This window comes from Alligator mississippiensis, chromosome 9 (assembly GCF_030867095.1).
Source record: "Alligator mississippiensis isolate rAllMis1 chromosome 9, rAllMis1, whole genome shotgun sequence".
Classification (NCBI taxonomy): domain Eukaryota; kingdom Metazoa; phylum Chordata; order Crocodylia; family Alligatoridae; genus Alligator; species Alligator mississippiensis.
The window spans coordinates 35,473,730-35,494,583 of record NC_081832.1 but is presented as its reverse complement, the minus strand read 5'-3'; the positions used below and the strand labels follow the sequence as shown (position 1 = coordinate 35,494,583).

Sequence of the window (20,854 nt, the reverse complement as noted above, 5' to 3'; positions counted from 1 at the left end):
GTAACTTTTTGTACAAAATTCTCCAATCATTTCTCTAGGTCCCTCATCTCAAACATGTCCATGTACATTTGAATAATTATTGTTCTTTCTCTTGTCTTTTTTGCCACAATAAAACTGCTCCCCTTCAGTTCTTCTCTCTCACCTACTGCCACACGGATCTTCCAAAAATTCTCATTACCTTCTTGGCTCCAATATGAAATGTTCGAAGAGTTTCAGCTAGGAAAGGCAACCAGGCTATTCAAATGTTCTGCTTTAACATACAAAACTTCAAACAATATTTTTTCTATAAATTCATATCTATTCATTCTCCAGATTCTCTGTTCTCCTTCCCCTGTTACTACTGCTCTTATTCTCAGGTGTAGATTACCTACCACTCCGTCTCTCACTTCCTCCCATCTTCTTTCTCTTTGCAGATCTGGTTTATTCCTCCCACTAGTCTTCCTCTCCCCTTCTATCACTGTTTCATTCCTCATTTCTCCCTCCTGACTTCCTCTTCTGTTCTTCCTGCTGACTGGACTCTTCCCTCATTGCTTTCTTCAATAAAGCCTCCTCCAACACTGCTGATCCCACCATACCTTTCTTTCTTATTTTCTTTCATCCCTTCTTCCCCACCGTTGTCCATCCTCCATCAGACTCTAGATCTTTGCTTCCACTCTCCAATCCACTTCTCATCTCTTAGTCCACTTACCCTTTCAACTGTCACTCTCCTCTCCAAGACTGACGCTGTTCCAGGCTTTGCAAACTCCTCCTCCTCCTTCAAACAAGTGCTCCACCACTATCTTCCCAGTGTTTCTGGCATCAATCCAGGCAGTACATCAGGCCTCTGTCCAGGCAGAACACTTGATCTTTGCCAAATGTGACCAAAAAGTTGTGCCACTGATAGGAACCTCCCCAAGAATAGATTAGTATGGCTTGTATAAATAAGACCTGTGATAGTGCCCATTAAGCTCAGTCCCCCTCACCAACAACTCTTTTACAAGTCATGGTAAGCCACTACACTGCATACATTTCAACTTCATCTTCACTTCCACAGCTGAGCTGCACCTGTCTTTCCCATTTCCAATGGTTTTTGTTTCTTTACCAGCCTTAAATGCCTGGCAAACATCAAAAAACAGAGCCCCACCCAGCATCCTTCTATCAGCACCTCTCAGCCTGCCACATATGATTAGCATAGTCCTGTCCTCCATGAGGTGAAGCCAGACCAGGTTGCCCTGCACCTCATCTACATATAAATTTTTGGAGTATCCCAGGACTTGTGACAAGAACTCCCAGTTCCAGTTATGAGTGGGGCTATTTAGCAAATGGATCCTTTGTGGTAAGTATCTAGAGTAAACACACATAGTAAGTAGTGCTGAGCTGTGGGGTCACTATGGCTTGAAATGCTGTTGACTCTGGTAGGGCCCAGCCCAGTGAACTTTTTGGTAAATCACAAGTCTTTGGCTTTGGACTAATATCATGCTTACTTTGTACTATACTTTGAGGGATCATTTCTGTAGTTTGTTTGGCTCAGATCAAATGTAGCCCCTGCTATCTGGTAGGGGAGAGACCAAAATCACCTTGATTAGCATTGTGTAGTTAAGGGTGGAGACTTGTCCAGTGCACTGTGGGCAAGACCCCTACAACAATCTATTATAGCCTCCCAATAAGAAGATCTCAGCTACATGCTTTATTTTTATGGATATGGAAGATTTCTCCCTAGCTTGCTCCTTTGGCTTGTTGGCTTAGGACAAACAAGACTTGGGAGTGTCTGAACTCCAAGGCTTCTGGGCTTGGGGCCTGTACGTAGGATGCCTGCCATGAATTTAGGAGTATCTGAAACCCCAGGCTAAAGAGTCTAGGAGGGAGGATACTTGCCAGTGGTAGTGCTACACAGACCTGAACAATTGAGCTTTGCTCAGTTGAGATTGAGCTCTGCTCTGTTGAGAGAATTCAGAACATATTTGGCTAATTTGGCCTGAGACACAAAATTTAAAATAAAAAAAAAACACTGCACAGTTTGTACCACATGTAAGTAGGTGCCAAAGTACTGCTCAAAAGTGTGTTTATGGAATACCTGTGCTAAAACTTGCAGCAGCTTCAAAAAAGGTAACATACGTCAATTCTGAATAAATTAAGTGTATGGGGAGTATGTGCCAATTGCTACAGCCACATTTAATTTCAAGGTTATTTTCAAATTTGCTCTTCACTTCCATGTGCTACAGGAGACCAGGGTCCAGTAAGGAGAGAGGGAAAGGGGATGCCAAGGCGAAGCAGAGGGGTGTTAGGGGAAGCCTGACACCACCCCCCCTCCTCCCACACAGATTTATTTTCCCTGCTGTAGCAGTGGAAGGGGAACAAATTCAAGGCAAGTCTCAAATAATTGGATTCTATACCTGGAAAATTATAATACATTTATAAATTTTCCATATAGAGACTCTAATTATTGGGGGTTATCTTCTATTCAAGTAAATATGTTATTTGCCTCTAAAATGGACAAGGCACATTAAAGGACTCCAGGGCTACATGAGACCCAAGCCCCTTTTCCATCAATTCCAGACCCTTGACATTCCTCTCAGAACCTGCTGCTTCTGTCTTCTTTCTTTAAAATGAGCCTCCGAAAACGAGGAAGACCACCCATAGGTACTGCCACTGTGAGCCTTCTCATCCCACCTTGCACTGTGACTACTCAGTAAAGCAGGGGATGTGCATGAAAAAGATTCTTTAACTCTACTATCTCTTCCCTTTCACAGTTACTTGGTTGCCTTCCTCTCAGTCTGGACCAGCATTACTTCAGACTGATGTATCACAAACATTATCAGAAATGGCTCTGTCATCAGTTTGCCACTCTTTCACCTCCAAATCCACTTTCTGTCCCTTTTTAAGGACCATTATCACAAAAGCCTCCTTCAGCAAGAGGAGTCCTTCTTGCTGTCTCTTGGGTTATGGAGCATGTCACAACCCACCAAGGAGAGGAAGGGTTCTACAGCTCATATTTTCTGATCCTGAAAAGAAAAGGATAATGAATGGAGAATGATCATGAATTTGAGCATCCTGTGAGTACATTCATAAGCTCAAGTTCAAGGTGATCATGCTAGCAGGCATTATTTTATTTCTGCAAAAAAGGAACTGACTAGCATCTCTCAAAATACAGGATACTTATTTTTATATCACCATCTGTGCTTCACACAGGTAACACCTTTGCTTTATTATGGCTCAGGACTATACCCTAATGCTTTTGTCTCTCTGCTGCCCTGCAGGTCTTTATAAATATCTTTGTGGTATTATCCACTCACCTCAGGAAGCTGGGCATTGTAGGCATTACCTGGATGACTGGTTAACAAAAGGCCAACAGCAGAATGTGTATTAGCCAACCCTAGATTTAGTCTTATAGTATACTACAAAAAAATCAATCCTCCATTTCAATCCCTGGATGTCAGAGGAGCTGTTTTTTACACAGTTGTGGCTAGGCTGTTCCACCTGTAGGAGCACTCCCATACCAAGAAGACATGGATCTCTGATTGAAAAGAGCATATGAGAACCTTAATAATGTCACACATTTTCCTCCTCAGCTGCATGGTGTCCTATATCTTCATGAACCTACATGCCAGGCTTTACCTCAGAGGCTTACAGGTGTCAGACCACATCCTTGAATCTGGGGCCTCAGCCTGCTACTCTCCACCTGACCATTCAGACTGGGTAAGGCTGGCCAGAGACCTCCATCAGGGTTTAGCCATCTGCCCACCCCCTGCCACTGAGGGGCCAGTTGGGGTCAGCTGACCCTTCACTATCCTGTTTTCTCCATAGGAACAGGAAGTATCTTAGCAACAGGGCTCAATCTTAACCTACACTGCCTCACTTTTGCCTCTGCCTGCTCTCTATTTGATCTCCTGACTTCTTAACCTGGCTTGCCTTCTGCACTCTGCACTTTGCCTAATCATCTGGCTTCCTGACGCACCTGTTCTCAGACCCAGTTCTCAGATTGACCTCCTGGCTCCTGATCCAGCTTCTCCCTGGAATCTGCTTGCTCTTCCCAGGTTTGATTGGCCCCTCAAATCCTCAGTGCCTCCAGACCTGGCCACCCATGGCCCAGCATGACAGGTTGCCTGGACTGCCCATATTCAATGAGGAGAGCACAACATTGAGCTCCGTCCCCTTCCAGAGACCCATCTGATGTACATGCCATACCTTGGGAAGACTCAGGCCTGGACAGATTGGCTGGCTCAGCTTGCCTCCACCCATCAAATACTGGAAGCCTAGGTACAACAGTTGCTGGTGGAGAACCAATCTCTCTGATTGATCCCAAGCAACATACTACCAGGAAGCTATCCAGCACTGGTGTGAGTTTGGCCAACTTCTCGGTGAGATTACTGTGCTCCAGGCTTATTCCACGGAACCCCCCACACTTCCCAATACCTGAGAGGGACCAGTGTTGCTTTAGGGGGTGCCTTATCCAGTGCCATGTCTTATTTCTAGCCTAACCCAGAACCTACTAGGCACCAGGCTAGTGAGCAAGCCTCCTAATGGGAGACACCCTGAATTGGGCTGCACTGCTTGTGGAGTGTGATAATCCTGCCCTTCAGAATTAAGAGGCGTTTCTCAGACAATATTCTACTAAGTTTGATATGATCCCCAATAGGCCTGGAGGACAGAGCCTGCAGTATGGAACCTGCATTAGGGGAAGAGTTCTGCTGCTGGCTATGCCACTGCTATGCTGGAGACACCCATTGGAACAAAGTAGCTCAGCTGTAGCAATTCTGGTGCGAGCAAAGAAGAAATGAACTCGCTCGGGTGGAACCACCCTCAGGGTTTGATACCTTCATGTATCTGGCAGTCTATATTGACAACTGTCTTCAGAAGTGGAAGGAGTAAAAGAGGTACTCCCTACCCTCCTCTGGCTTCTGTCCTACTGTGGTCACCTCTGAGCCCATACAAATCGATGGGGGACACTGTTGTCTCATGCCAGAAGAACAAAAGTGACCCCATTGTTAAGATCTTTGTCTCTACCGTGGGGCCCCAGAGCTCAAACTTGACAGGTGCCCCAAGAAAGGGCACCAGGGCAACAAGCCACCCCAAGTCATAAATAAACTAGCAGGCTGTGATGTAGATGATTACATGGCCAGGTGGGTGGCAAATTGGCTTAGGGGATGCAGCCAGAGAGTGGTGGTGGATGAGTTGATGTCAACCTGGAAAGATGTGGGCAGTGGAGTCCCGCAAGGCTGTCCTTGGACCAGTACTATTCAGTGTCTTCATCAGTGACTTTGACGACAGCGTGGAGAGCACCCCGTCCAAGTTTGCAGATGATACCAAATTATGGGGCAAAGTTAACACACCAGAGGGTAGGGAATAGATCCAGGCAGATCTGGACAGGTTGGGAAAATGGGCAAAATGAAATAGGATGCAGTTCAACAAAGACAAGTGCAAAGTGCTGCACATGGGCAAAAAGAACCACCAATACACTTACTGGCTGGGGGATGACCTCAGCAGCACAGCAGTGGAAAGGGATCTTGGAGTCATAGTTAATTCCAAGATGAACAGGAGTCGTCAATGTGATGAAGTGATCAACAAGGCTAAGCGTACTTTATCATGCATTATAGCAGATGCATGACAAACAGGTCCAGGGAGGTGATGCTTCCCCTCTATGTGGCACTGGTCAGACCACAGTTGGAGTACTGCATCCAGTTTTGGGTGCTGCACTTCAAGAGGGATGTCGAGAATCTTGAGAGGGTTCAGAGGAGGGCCACTTGTATGGTCAGAGGCCTGCAGGCAAGGCCCTACGAGGAGAGACTGAAGGACTTAGATCTCTTCAGCCTTCAGAAGAGAAGGCTGAGAGGTGATCTTGTGGCTGCTTATAAATTCATCAGGGGAGGGCAGCAGGGAATAGGAGATGCTCTGTTTACTAGGGCACCTCCTAGAGTTGCTAGGAACAGTGGCCACAAATTGATGGAGAGCAGATTTAAGTTGGACATTAGAAAGAACTTTTTCACAGTAAGGGTTTCCAGAATCCGGAATGGGCTTCCAAGGGAGGTGGTGTTCTCTCCTTCCCTGGGGGTCTTCAAGAGGAGGTTGGACAGATATTTGGCTGGGGTGATATGACCCCGGCACCCGTTTCTGCCCGGGGCAGGGGGTCGGACCTGATGATCTGGTTAGGTCCCTTCTGACCCTAACATCTATGAATCTATGAAGTCCACTAAAGGGGGCTGGTTAGGGGCCATCACAAACCCATGCAACGAATGAAGCAAACCCAGTCCTCAGAACCCTTAGCTTCTGCTGTCTGTTCACTTCCAGATACCGTGTCAAATCTATCCATTTCTCGTTCAAATTGCCCTACTGCACTCTGGGGTAGTGGGCAATTTCATTGATGAGACTGTGGCCCAGCCCTGACAAATCACATTAAGGTGGAGGGCTAATCCTGAGCCCATCAAAACTGTAGACTATTCACCCCTGGAATTAAGCAGCATTTCTCAGAGAATACTCTTCTATATTTGATCTGATCTCCAGTGGGCCTAGAGGGCAGAGCATGTAGTAGGGAACCTGTGTTAGGGGAATAAATAAACATCCTTGGATGCTGTAAGACATTATGCTTTGGGTCAATCTGCACTACCCCTTGATTCTGGGTTTCCCTGGCTCGCCTTGTATGACCCTCTAGTTAGGTGGAAAGCCCAGCAGGTCTGCCTGAATTCCAATTACTGTCAGTGATACTGCTGGAAACCTAGGGCAGCTGCCTACCCCGCAATCCAAGCCAGGGTTCTGACCATGATTGCCCTCCGGAGGCTAAACCCAGCCTACCTGAAAAATCTGGGGACATATTTGAGAAGAGGAATGTGGAGGTCCTCCCCCACCGTTGGGATTATGCCTGCCCATTGACCTACAGTCAGGAGCAAAGATCTCTGTCAGATGCACCTACGCCATGTCAGAACCCAAACTTCCTACAAGAAAACCTGCTCCGGGAATTCATAAGAAAGTCCACTTCACCTGTTGGAACTCCCATTCTATTCCTTTTAACGGGAAAGTGGATGCTCTATCCCAGAAGGCAGAGTATGTTCACCAAGCTTGACCTCCAGGGTCCATATAACCTGGTGCGGATCAAAAGTTGGTGACTAATAGAAAACCGCTTCCCAGACTTGGTGCAGGCACTTTGAATATTTAGTTATGCCCTGTGGTCTCACCAGTGCCCAAGCCACATTCCAGTAGTTTATTAATGATGTGCTATCAGTTCTAGATCAATTTGTGATTGCCTGCCTCAGTGACATCTTAGTCTTTTCAGAGGAATCTGATCATCACCTAAAACACATCTAGGCAGTGCAGGAAAGGTTGTGCCAATACAGCCTGTTAACAACAGTAGAAAAATGTGCATCTAACCAAGCTATTATCAAATTTCTGGGCTTTATTTTATCTCCCAAAGTTTTGGAAATGGACCCCCAGAAAGTACAGGCCATCCAAGATTGGAAAGTGCCTCAGAAGATGAAGGTACCTCAGATATTTCTGGGATTTTTCAATCTATGCAGAGATTCATTGTCAACTTTGCCCAGGTGATGGGTCCACTTATCACACTGTTATGCAAGGCCATCCAGTTTAATTTGTCCATGGAAACCCAATGAGCCTTTGAATACCAGAAACAAGCCTTCACCTCCGTCCCTGTATTAACCCACCCTAATCCAACTTTGCTGTTTGTGGTAGAAGCAGATGCCAGTTGCAGGGCTTGGAACAGACTTTGCATCCCTTATTTTCCCACAAACATACCCTGGCAGAACAAAATTATAAGAACCTGGGCTGTGAACTCCTGGCTGTCAGAGCAGCTTTCAGGGAGTAGCAGCATTATCTCAAAGGGACGCATCATAAGGTACAGGTTCTAACAGATCATAAAAATATGGAGTATTTCAGTAAGGCTAAGGCACTCAACCAAAGCCTGCTTTGGTGGGCATTGCTCTCCCACTTTGACTTCCAAATAGCCTACTAACCTGGGCTTAAAAATGGGAAAGTGGATGCTCTATCCTGGAAGGCAGAGTATGACATGGACTGGTCACAGAAATCTCTGAACTTAACCCAATTTTGAAACTTCATAACATCATCAGTGCCATTTTGCTGGTCGATCTGCTCTCTCTGCTCTTTGTCACCACCCAGGAGGAAGTTCCTCTGAGAAGAGCAGGCAACCTTCACACAACAACTGCATTGGGTCTAGAATGGGATTATATTTATTCAAGGCAAGAGCTGTGTGCTCCCAGGTCAAGCTACCCTCACGGTTCTATGCCTAACCCACAACTCCCCATTAATGGGCCAGCCTGGAACTAAAAAGACCTGTCAATTAATTTCTTGCTAGTTTTGGTGGCCATGGCTGCACAAGACAATGCATGTCTTTGTCCGCTCACGTGATATTTGCACCCACTCTAAGAGACCTACTCAAAGACCTTGTGGACTCCTCCAGTACTTTCCCTCTCCACCTTGGCTATGGTCCACCATCTCTTTGGACTTTATTGTAGAACTACCCATATCAAATAGTTCCTCTACAATCCTGATGGTGACAGACCAGTTGACTAAAATGACCCACTTCATAGGCCTTCCCTCAGCCAAGGACACCTCCCACCTATATTTAGACCACATAATTAGTCTCCACAGTCTTTTGGACTGCATAGCATCTGACCATGAGTCTCAGTTCATCTCCCATTTTGGCACAAGGCCCTGCACCTATTGGGATTCTATAGTCAGCTCTCATGAGCATACCACCCCCCAAATGAATGGCTAAGCTAAAAGAATCAAACAGGTTTTGAAGCAATGCCTCTGGACAACTGGTTCCACTACTAGCACTCATGGAGTTTGCTTATAATGATTCCACACATACCTGAACAGAACAAAGCCCATTCTTTGCCAACCATGGGTTTCATCCCCCAGTTATATCCCACCTTACCCTCTAATTCTGACAACTCCACAGCCACAGATTGGGTATATCATGGTCATACGGTCCAGGAGGAATTAAAACACTGTCTGTAGAAGGCAAAAGAGGCCAATAGGCAACAGGTAGACCAGCATTGACAGCAAGGGCCCCCCTACTCAGCAGGACAGAAAGTGTGGTTATAAGATAAACACCTCCACAGAAGCTAGACCATTGATACATTGGCCACTTTTGCATAACCCAGCAAATCAATGTGGTAGCCTTTGAGCTACAACTCCCCATGACACTAAAAATCCATGTGGTATTTCACATATCACTATTCAAGCTGTATACAAAAAAAATGTCTCCTCATTGGACCCAACCTGCCTCATCTCTAGTAACAGAGCACACTCTAGAAGAATATCTGGTCCAGGAGATTTTAGACTAAAAATGGAAACAAGGGAAAGCTGTATTACCTAGTAGACTAGGAAGGTTACAGGCCTGAAGATCACATGTGAGAACCAGCAGGAAACATCCATGCCCTCAATCTGTTGAAGAAGTTCTTTGAGGACCATCTGGAAAAACCTAGACCAGTGCCCCGCAAGGGCTGCTTTTAAAGAGATTGGATGGGGTCATATCAGGCCACTGCCATGAATTTGGAGCTTTGGCTTGCCTGGCATTGGAGTGGCCATTTGGGGTCATCTGACCCTTCACTTCCCTCCATATAAACCCTTACACAGGAACAGGAAGTGCCCGGGCAATAGAGTTCAACCTGAACCTAGATTGCCTCACTTGTGCCTCTGCCTGTTCTCTGTTTGATCTGCTGACTTCTCAATTTGGCTTACTCTCTGCACTCTGATTCTCCTGTGTCCTGACTCAGTTCATGCCCAGACCCAGTTCTCAGTTTACCTGCCAGTGAGACATAACTTGGGAATGAAAGTAATGTTTTCCACCAGAGTCCTAGCATCATTGACTTGGTGGAAAGACCCATCCAGGGGTACCCTTTCAGCTTTGACCATCCACAAGCTCGCAGATGACTCCCATACTAGTTTGAGGATGAGAATTGACAATCTGCTAGTCCAGGGTGAGCAGGAACCCCAGGAGATGGCCCTCCACATAAATGTGCATGAGGTTAAAGCCATCAGACAGGCCTACAAAGAGTTCCTACCCTCCATTCAGAACCGCCACTTGCAGGTAACAATGGACAACACTATGTTCATTTATTATAGAAAACAGCAGAGAGGCATAAAGTTCTCTTTGCTCAATGAGGAGGCTGCCCAGCTGTGGTAATTGGTGCTTTCACATTATTATCCACATTTCAATAGTTAGCTGGTCACCTGGCCAGTCATGAAAATGTGACAGAGGAGGATCTGAACAAGGTCGTGCCAATCTACTGCAGTAGGAGATCAAGAATTCATCCTCTCACGGCCATTCCTAGCATGAGGCTCCTTGGAAATAGGGCGTGATGGATCAGAATGCAAAGTATCATCTTTTCTGCTCTAGGGCAGGCTTCTGTCCAGGCTTCCTCTCCAGTGCATTCTTGATTTCATAGTGCAAGACCTTTTCCTCTGCCTTCGTTCCATGATTTATTGCAAAGGTACAACAAAACCAAAGTCACGTAATTCTGATAGCGCTAACCTGTCCCAGGCAGTCCTTGTTCCAGGATTTCTGCTCTTGTTGGCTGAGAAGAACATTTCCTGTCTCTTCCTAACTTGCTCTCTCAGGGCAATGGCACACTACTCTACCCAAACCTGTACTTGTTTCATTTGACTACCTAGATGCTTCTAGCTTAACTGTTCCTGTTTTACTTCCATAAATACTGGCCTAGCATACAAAGCAGAAAAACTTCCATATGGTGTACCTGCCTTGCGAAAGTGTTCCAGATTCTTCTCATGGTGCAAGGGATTTCGTTATTTTCAATCCCAAATATTTCAGGCTAAGTGTTGAAGATGAGGACTGCTGATCTGTTCCTCAGTTCGATAAAGTTCAATTAGCAGCAATCTCCTTGCATCACCTCGTGATTGAGGGCCAGCAAATTTCTCCTACCCTGTCATGCTGAAGTTTCAAAAAAGGCTAATCTAGGACTTCCGGTGTGTGAAGGACCTATTTCCTCAGTGGACTTGAATCTGATTCTTTTGGTACTAATGCATTTATAATTCAAGCCAGTGACATCCTACTCATTCCAAAATCTGTCTATGAAGATAACCTTCCTGGTGACCACCTCTACCAGACAAATCGGTAACAACCAAGTCCTAATAGCAGTTCCTTTGTATACAGCCTTTTGTTCAGACAAAATGATTCTCTATACCCACCCCAAATTCCAGATGAAGGTGGTTTGTGGTTTTCACATCAGTCAGCAAATTTCATTCCCAGTCTTTTTATCCATGCCACATACTTTGGAATCTAAGGCACTTTGGACCTGCAAAGAGCTCTTGCCTGTTATCTATACTGAGCCAGACCCTTTTCCATGCCTGTGTATGGCCATAGCTGAGAAGTCTATGGGTGAGGTCTTTCATCTCAAAAACTCTCCAACTGGTTTCCCAGTTGCATTAAACTTTGTTCTAAATTGGCAAAGGTAAATCACCCATTTACAAGTCAAGTGCATTCCACCAAGCTTCAGGCTACATCTGCCACCTCTCTTCATGGAGTCTTCTCATCAGACATCTGCAGGACACTGACTTGGAATTTGGCCAACACTTTGACTTAGCAGTATGCAATTGTGGAGGCCTCCCAGAGAGACATTGCCTTTGGTAGAGTGGCACTCTAGTCAGTACAAGAAGGCTCTTAATCCCAATCTTCAGGTGTTGTAGGCATTGTTTTTGAGTCACCTGCATGTGGAAATGTGTGTGCAGGCAAGTATTTGAAGGAGAAAAGAACTGGTTACCAGTAACTGGAGTTTCTTGAGATGTATTGTCCATGCATACATTTGAGCTCCTCTCCTCTTGCCCTCTTCCTCAGAATCTGCCTCTTTGGGACTCTCTAATTAAAAAAAAACTAAGATGGGGTTTGTGTTCCACTCCGTCCATTTGATGCGGGGACAGATGGGGGCCAAGTGGAGTAGTTGGAGTGGCCTGTACAAGTACCTGTAAGGTAAAAGGTCTGTGATCTAAGGCTCAGAAGTTGACTGTACCCACATGTGAGAATGTGCATATGGATAATTCATCTCAAAGAACTCCAGTTACTGGTTACTTCCTTTTTCTTTACACAGACTGTTCCACTCATTTCCCTCCATTTTGCCCATTCTCACTTTGTTTTACCTTTTACTTAACCATATGAAAATCCATGCTGTTGAATTCTTACCATTTAACCAGGTAAAAGTAGCCTGTCCTCCTTCCTCACTACCCCACCATTTTTTCTTATCTGCAGCCTTAACTGTCGTTGCCTCCAAGGACCTGTTAGGTCCTACTGCAACATAGTTCTAACAGGGGTTGGCAGCATATGGTTTGTGAAGCCACTGGATCTGGCCTGTGAAAGTAGAACACTTTGCTTCTGCCTGCAGCTGTGCAGGATCTAGGCAGCTGGAAGATATGCCCACATCACTGCTTCTCCCTGCCCCCTGCTCCCTGGCTGTAGTGTAGGCACAGCTTCCAGTTGGTGAGGAAATGGGAGCTGGGTAGTTTCCAGCTACACCTGCACTGCAGCTGGGTGGAGGGAGGGATGGGAAGAAGCAGCAGCCAAGGTGCAACTTCCAGCTGTGCCTGTGCTGCAGCTGAGGAGAAGTGGTGGCAGCATAATAGGTGCAGTTTCCAACTGCCCAGCCCTAGTGCAACTCCCCTCTGTCTGGATGCTGTACTACTGCCTCAGCCAGGGAGGGGGAGGGAGCCTGGGGAAAAAGCATTGCAGATGCTGCTTCCAGATGTCTGGCCCTGACACAGGTGCAGGCAAAGCCCCCTTGCTGCTTTTGATGCACTACCAAAACCACACAGTCTATTCTGGACTACAGCCAGGTTGTTTTGGCCCCTGCCTTAAAAAGGTTGCCAACCCCTACTGTAGGAGGTCCTTCAACTGGGTTTTCTGGCCGGCCAGTTTGTATAAATGTTTCCCTCTTGAATTTTTTTTTCCTAGTCAATAAAACTGCTAGTTGCATTGAGCATTGGGAAATTGGTCCTTTCAAAGCTCCAAATGTATATCTTACTGAAGTTCCTGCATTCTTAGGGCTGTATGCAGCAGTATTTATTCTCTGTTAGGGTAGCCTGGGTAGGAACAGTTGTGAAAAGCCACTGAAAGAGATGGTCCTGTGCTAGCAGGAACAACCTTTGAGCAAAAACAATACAGGATTACAGGCACTTGGTGGGAAGAAGAAACTGCAAGAATATGTTGTTTGAAAACATAAGGGAATATTGCAGGGGTTTTAAAAAGCAGTCTGTGAAGAGTCTTCCAGCCCCTTTCACATCGGAAGTCTGGGCTTGGTGGATAGAAGCAATTGTGGCTATGAGTGCCAGGTATATGATAGTGGGTACAGACCTCCCTGAAGTCTATGTAAGGATCTTGGGCAAGCCTGGACATGGAGTGTACAGCTAGATTCTTTTCTCAGAATCTCGGATCTTAGTCCCATCACTGTAAATCTGGAATAGCTTTATTAGTTTTGTGTCCCTATGGAGCTGAAATCAGAGCCTGACCTGTGTTGTCTTTGTTTGTTGTGGGAGGCTCTGTGTATCATCCAGGTTTCAGCAGCACAGTGAAATGGGGCATTTGTAGTTGCATTTTTTTGCATGTGTGCCAGTGTATGTTGGGGGAGAGGTCTGGGTGATGCCAGTGAGAAAGGAATAACTAGGCCTGTGCTTGCCAGATGCATGGGTGTTATGTGCAGGAGGATGGAAAGGTGTGTCTGGGTGTGGAGTCATTAGCCACAATTCACATGTTGGATCCCACTTCCAGCCCTAGCACATTCAGGGTTAGCCTACATAGATGTCCATGATGTTCAGGCTGCCTGGCAATAAAAGGATAGACCTCTGAATATGTGCTTTACAGCAGTGACAGTCAGCAGCATATCCTGCCTGGCCTGTACCCTGCACTTATTATTTCCCCATACTTAATCAGCTGGGAAAGGGCAAACATGACACGGCCTAATACAGATTCTCTGGCAAGAGCCGTCACATTATTTTGCACCTGCACAGATTTAAGACACTTCCTTCCTTTTCTTTACTTTGCCCACTCCCACACAAGCTGTGACAAGGGTGGCAAAGCACTTTACCAAGATTGGATTTTGTGTTGCAGACTACGCTGCCACTGTCTGCCTGTCTGTTGGTGTCTGTGTCCTGTATAGTCTGGTCCTTTGAATTTATCAGAAACCCATCACGGTTGTAACAGCCCTCCAGCAGAAATTGTAAATCTCTCCCTCTTGCTTTTGCAGGATTGTCTGCCCCTGTGCCCAGAGGAAGGAAGGGGAAGAAGACCAAGAACCAGATGCTTCTCCCTGAGATAAAGAATGCAGATTGGCTTGCAACCTGCAACCCTGAAATAGTCCTGCATGATGACAGTTATAAGAAGCACCTGAAACAGCACTGTAACAAGTGAGTGTGTGAACCCTGAAGCCAAGCCGTGAGCTCTCCATTGCTGAGTGCACCCTCTGGGCTAAGCCTTTGGAGGACAGTTGTGTCCCCAAGAGCTGCACCCAGCCAGCATTGTTGTGCCTATAAAGGATGATGTAGGTTACACTTAAGCAGTTTCTAGGAGAAAGTGCTAGAGGGAGCACTGAGCCAACACTCAACAGGTTTTCCAAATTCAGCATGTTAAGCTGTGATGTACAATGATGTTTGAAAGCTAGCAGCCTGCATCCTGTGCAGGCCTCACTAGCCCACTTCCATTTTGCTTGTGCTGGAAAGAACTCAGTCAGCAGCCTGGCTGCACCTGGAGCTGGTTTTTTTTTTGTTTGTTTGTCACAGCTGTAAGGACAGGTTTTGTTGTGATTCTTAAGCTGCCTCTGCTAGCAGCAGCATCAGATTGCAAAGTTATGCAGTTATTGGGAACTGCTGTTTTTCCTAATGGGGCCAGAACGGAAGAGGATAACAAAATGTCATAACCTGGCAGGGTGTATTCTTGTGGCACAGCGGGGCAAGCCCCAGGACAACATGGCTCTTTGCAGTGAGGATCAGAGAGGCATTTTTCTTTCAAAAATAAATTACCAAGAGCTGTTTATATCCCTGCTCCTTGGCAGGATTTGAGCTGACTCACGAGTTATACTGAGAAATGAGTTCCTCCTTCCATTCATGTATTAAAAGTTCTGTCTCTTCTGCTCCTGCTGAGAGCCCTTCTCCATGCGCATGTCTGTCTCAGCCTTCCTCACTGGAGTAAGTCATGCTGTTGCTGTGGAGTGATGCTGGGCTGTGTGGGCAGGTGCTCAGCTTGCTCTTTCCCTGCTTCTTGTCGACTACATCTTGATTTTTGAAGCCTGTAAAATTTAGAGGGCTAATACAATAAGGTTTGCAGGAGTCCAACCCACAGTCTGCTGAACTGGTTCAAGAATCTCCCTGCTTTCAACTGGCACCTTGCTTCTCCCTGTGCAGCTAGGGCCTACCTCCTGTCCCCACATTTACAGTTGTTGCAAGCTCCTGTTTTAAGCCAACAGGTCTAAGTGCTCTGCAGCATTGTACAGTGCAGCAAACACCCATCATACAAGGGATGGCTGGCCAGGCAGAGGTGTCACCCTCACTGAGCCTCTAATTGTTCTGTTGAGAAAAGGAGAGCTGGCCCTTGTCAATTCTGTCCTAACATGGAATTTCATGGGTCTGGCAGGGTGTAGAAACAGCTGAGCATTTCCATGACTTCTTGCCTCTGGGTGTGGCCACTGGAGACTGCATTGCTGTCTGTAGAGGCTGTGCACCTTGCTGGCTCCAAGACTTGCATTGTAGCCCTGTCTTTACCTGCCGCCTTTCCTTGGGCAGGGTGCTGCTGCGGGTGCGGATGCTGTACTACCTGAAAGCCGAAGTTCTAGGGGAGGCAGCTGTCAAAGCCTTCGAAGGGACTCCTGCCAGGTATGACACTCCCCAGAAGTCTACATTTTGTTTTACACATCAGCCAGAGTGTTACTGTTGCAGGGTTTTCACCTGTTGCCTTAGCTTTGGTAACACTCTGCTGGGTCTTTGGAGTTGGCAGAATTGTGCAGATATCCCCACTGCTGCCTACTCAATAGTCACCAGTGGTGTTGTGTCCACAGAAGTGGTGGCTATCACATTACAATCTCTGAAACCAAATCCTACAGTTTTTTTGTGTGGATATACCTTCTTCTTCAGTGGTAGCTTTGCCTGAGTATACCTTGGCAGGCTTGAGACCTAGCATTTGGGCCCAGTCAAGGGCAGATAGAGGCCATTTTGTTTCTGTGAAATGCTCAGGCAGCCTAGAGGTTCACTGTGCAATGGAACTAGTGAGGGAGAGACCATGTTTCTTTAGCTAGGGTCCATCATCTCTGCTTCCTGCAAAATTGCCAGAAACCATCTGCTGTCTGTTGGGAACCATCTTGTGATACTGGTATGCACACACATACATATACATGTAAGTGTGCAGACATGCATGCATACCCACACACTCATGCACACACCCATGTGTACTCCCACAAGACTATGTAGGCATGCATATGCAGACACACACTAATCTGAACTCAGTTGGCTGGAATGGCTTCCATTCTAAGTTGTTGCCATGTCTGAGATTAATTATACCATGAATAATATAGATCCCATAAATGCAGCTGAAAATATTCATCTTTAATATGAAACTAGAGACCTATAAACCAACCTGTGCACCCAATCTAATCACTCATACCAGCATGGAGGATAGCCTGCAAAACAGTTGCTCACTGCCCTGTACTGAGGACAGGAATGACTGGAATGGACTCTGGATCAGCAGCACCTGAAGTTACCAAATTGATACTGGGGTGGGAAAGTCTAGGTATTACTCTGGAGGTACTCAGTGACTTCTAATCTAACAGGAGCCAAAAGCATGAGGCACAGATAAAAGCAGGATGGGCTTAGCTAGATGAGCCTGCCCTTTTACTGCCATTTAATCAGTCAGAAAAGCACAATTTTCCTTATGGGCCAAGTCTGCTGCCTTCCCAGAATTCTGCTGTGCTAGATTATGAGCCTTGTCCCAGTTGCTGCCAGTCTGAGTTTCTGCAACTCTCTGATGGGGATATTGCAGCATGTGGTCCTGGCTATGACTTGCCATCCAGGACCCATGACAAATTCATTCTTTTCCTTGCTTCTAGTCTGTCATGACTATGGGCTCTTATACATGTGCAGGGAGGCTGCTCCAGTGCGCTGTCATTGCAGTGCATTGGAGCAGACTTGATTAATCGAGTCTGCTGGAGCATGGTAATTACCATGCTCCAGAAGACTCCAATGTCACGTATATCAGCATCTCTGCACTGAAAAATGGTGGCAGGGGCACTTTAAGTAAAGCTCATTCGACGAGCTTTAGTTAAAGTGCCCCTGCTGCCATTTTTCAGGGCAGGGATACCTTTTCAGTGCAGGGAAAAAGGGCTCCCTGCCATTTTTCAGTTCAGGGAGCATCCAGTGCCACATGATGCTCTGGGTACTTTTAAAGACCCCGCTGCCTCCTGGAGCATGTCTGTAAATGCCCTATTGGATTTAGGGCAGATTTTGCCCAGCAGAAGCCATTTGATTCAAGAGAGCTTTTTGGTCACCCTGACTGGCATGAGATTCATAGGGAAGTAAGGCTGGAAGGGACCTCCATAGGTCATTTAATCCAATATTAATCCTATCCAAACTATCGTACAAAAATCCATTGTCTGACCTCTTAAGGGAGTTCAGCCAAAGTCTGTTATCTCTCTAGAAAGTGAAGTCAGGCTACCTTTGTGTGTGCAGTGGAAGCTAGTAGCAAGGTTCAGCTAGTGCAGTGGCAGGTTAGATTCCAGCCACATGCCCTTTGGTGTGCACGCAGCCCAGACAGTACTTCACTCTCAGTTGCCACTTGCCAAAATGCTAACCATATGAAGGCTAGCCCCCAATGCTTTTCCAACCACCTAGCATTACAGGGCACTTACAGCTTTTTGCAGGCACAGGGGTCCCCAGGTGCTTTGGAGGAATGTGCACTCATGTCCTGTTCTCCACAGGGAACTGGATGTGTTGCTGCCAGATATTGACTATGTGGAGATCCCTGTGGACTGGTGGAATGCTGAGGCTGATAAATCACTGCTCATCGGTGTTTTCAAACATGGTATTTACTTACCTTCCCTTACAGGCGATTCAGTAGGAAGTCAACCTCCTCCCCCCTCTCTTCTCCCTTCCTCCCCTCCCATTGGCCCCAAAAGCAGCACGCAGTGAGTTTTGATGAATGCTGTTCTGCTGAAAGGTTCTGATGCATCCGACTGAGCTCCTGACCATGGGACAAAAGAGCTTCATCCAGATAGTCTGGTCATATTCTACTATGGCTAATTTCATTCTGGCCCTGTAAACTCCCCTTGCAGTTCCCATTGGATGCAGAATTTCTTACTTCCTACAGTATAGCATTGCTGTGCATTGTTGAGCAGGTACTATGCTCTGTCCCAGAAGTGGCTGTGTTTCAGGGATGGAGAAGTTATTCCAGTGTCTCTATCTTTACAAGTAGGCTGGGGATTAGTTAGTGACTATTTGACATGTTTTGCATTCTGTAGATCAGAATTGCCCCCAAGAAGCCAGGTTACCAGGTAGATAGAAAGTGAACTCCATGTGAGGCAGACTACGGCATAGTGAGGGGTTAGCCTGAGCTTGCTCTCAGAGTTGGTCTGTTACTTTATTCCTTCTAACATGAGTTGTGTCTGTTGCCAGGTTATGAGAGGTACAATGCCATGCGAGCAGATCCAGCTCTATGCTTCCTGGAGAAGGTTGGCATGCCAGATGAGAAACTGCTGTCTGCGGAGCAGGGCATCAGTGATGGAGTGCAAGATGCTGCTGACAGGTGGGTAGACAGGGAGAGGGAGTTGATCCCATGAGGGCTGTGGTATCAGAAGTAGAGCTAGGGCCATGAATTAAATGGTGTTTGTGGCATTGGCATCATCAGAGGTAAGAGCAGAGAAATGAAAAGCTGAGAGCCCACTGGGACATCTGAAAGGTACTGCCAGTAACTGCTGGGTGTGAGCAAACATTCTTCTGGGAGATGGCAGGAGGGTGCTGGCCTGGCTGGCACTGATTACATGTAGTCAGACATGTAGGAGCTGTTCCCTTAGGGTATATTTCCTCTTTGGGTTAGGGAGGTGTGCCCTTTTACCCAGACACTGATTTCCAGAGCACTACTTAAAGTTATATTGTACTTTGGCAGGAGGATTTTTGCCTGGGAAAGTGAATAATCTGAGACACAGCAAGGTGACTGCTGGAGATGGTTCACTGAGAGGAGATTTGTGACAATAGAGAAAGAGGTTCTGGACAGATGATCAGTTTACACCAGTGTTATTTACATGGATCTAAAAGACAGTGAGGTCTAGAGCAGACAGATGCCCAGCTATATACAATGGGCAGCCATTCTAGTGACTTAACCACGAGGTGGCAGAGAGCTGGAGATATTATTACTCATTTCATTGTATTTGATTTATATGCTGCCGTCCCAACAAAGGCTCAGAGTGACTTACAATAAGAGAACAGAATAATTTATAAAGCAGGCGAATGAAAACGAGACCAGAACAACTTAAAAGGTAACTAGAATATCAATGTAAAACAGAAACCCCCTGAACAATACCCCAGGCTAGCTTTGTTTGCTAAACATTTGCCCATAATAGGAAGGTCTTGTAGTGCTTCCAAAAGATGTCTAGGCTCAGACTCTGGCAGATCTCAAGAGGGAGGAAGTTCCAGAGCTGTGGAGCAACTGCTGAGAATTACTTCCTACATGTTTCTGCCAAGCAGACTGGGTGCATTGATGGTACTTACAGGATGATGTTCTCCATTGACCTCAAAGATTAGGGCCTTGTTACATATTACGCTTAGCCCATACTCACTGCACTTAACAGTGCTAGTGTCCCAGCATTCAAGTAGTAAAGAACATGTTAAGTGGCATCATTGTGTAGTAAGGTAAGGCCTTTTCCATCAGGGAGTCTCTCTAGATCATAATATCTAACACATTTTGAGCTAACATTGGGTTGCTCTACAGAGCAGCTCCTGCATGCCATGCCCCTGAACTGCAATGGAGCCTTGAACTAGTTCTGGTGGGATCCCAGGACAGAGACTGAAAATCAGCTGGGAGCCAGCGTAGAATCTGAAAGAAAAGGTTGCAACCATCTCACCTTACAGAGTTGGTGAAAGGCTTTCACCTGAAGATACAGAAGCATCCCAAAGCTATAAACTTGAGTGACTGAAGGAGTCTGAACCCCATCAATAATAGGTGTTCCAGTTCTCTCAAGTCAAGCATTCTGGCCTCCAACATCACCTTTCTCTTGTCCAGATTCAGTTTCAGTTGGTTCACCTGTATTCAGTCCCTGACAACATTCAAACACCAAGGAAGGACTGAGACTGTGGTGCCTGGGTCAAATAAGAAAGCTCTTCATCATCAAATCTCTTCATAATCTCACCTAGCTGCCTCATATACACGTTGAACAACAGGGGTGAAAAGATTGGACCTCTGGGGGAGCCCACAGGAAAAGTCCCAAGGGGATGACAAGTACTTACTCATCACCAGCTTCTGAGATCTTCCTGCTAGGAAAGAGCAGAACCAATTCAGAACATTTCTGCGAATACCTACCAGGTCATATAACCACTTTTTAGGACCTCATGGTCAACTGTATCAAAAGTTGCTGAAAAATTTAGTAAGATCAACAGGGCGCAACTTCCCCTTTGATATCCAGGCAAAGATTGTCAACCAAGGCCATGAACATACTCTCTATGCTATCACTAGGATGAAAGTGAGACTGAGAGAGGGCCTGGAATCCAGTTGCATTCAGATGTACCTGAAGCTGTTGGGCAATCACCTGTTCAATGATCTTCCCCAAAAAGGAAAAATTGTAGACAGGGTGATAACTGGGGAATCCACATTTAGCAATAGTTTCTTGAGTATGTGTAAAAAATTGCAGACTTAAGAATGTTTGCCACC

General features: G+C 46.1%; 1 protein-coding gene across 8 annotated transcripts in view; it reads left to right on the top strand.

The window, feature by feature from the left end:
• Nucleotides 1–20,854, top strand: part of CHD6 (chromodomain helicase DNA binding protein 6) — a 256,715-nt gene that overhangs the window by 189,289 nt on the left and 46,572 nt on the right. For all 8 annotated transcript variants that reach the window (XM_019500672.2, XM_059733285.1, XM_059733283.1 and 5 more), the window contains 4 exons: nt 14,199–14,358; nt 15,730–15,819; nt 17,913–18,016; nt 18,607–18,736. In XM_019500672.2, the coding sequence (XP_019356217.1) occupies nt 14,199–14,358; nt 15,730–15,819; nt 17,913–18,016; nt 18,607–18,736 (484 nt within the window). The remainder of the gene's footprint in view (nt 1–14,198; nt 14,359–15,729; nt 15,820–17,912; nt 18,017–18,606; nt 18,737–20,854) is intronic.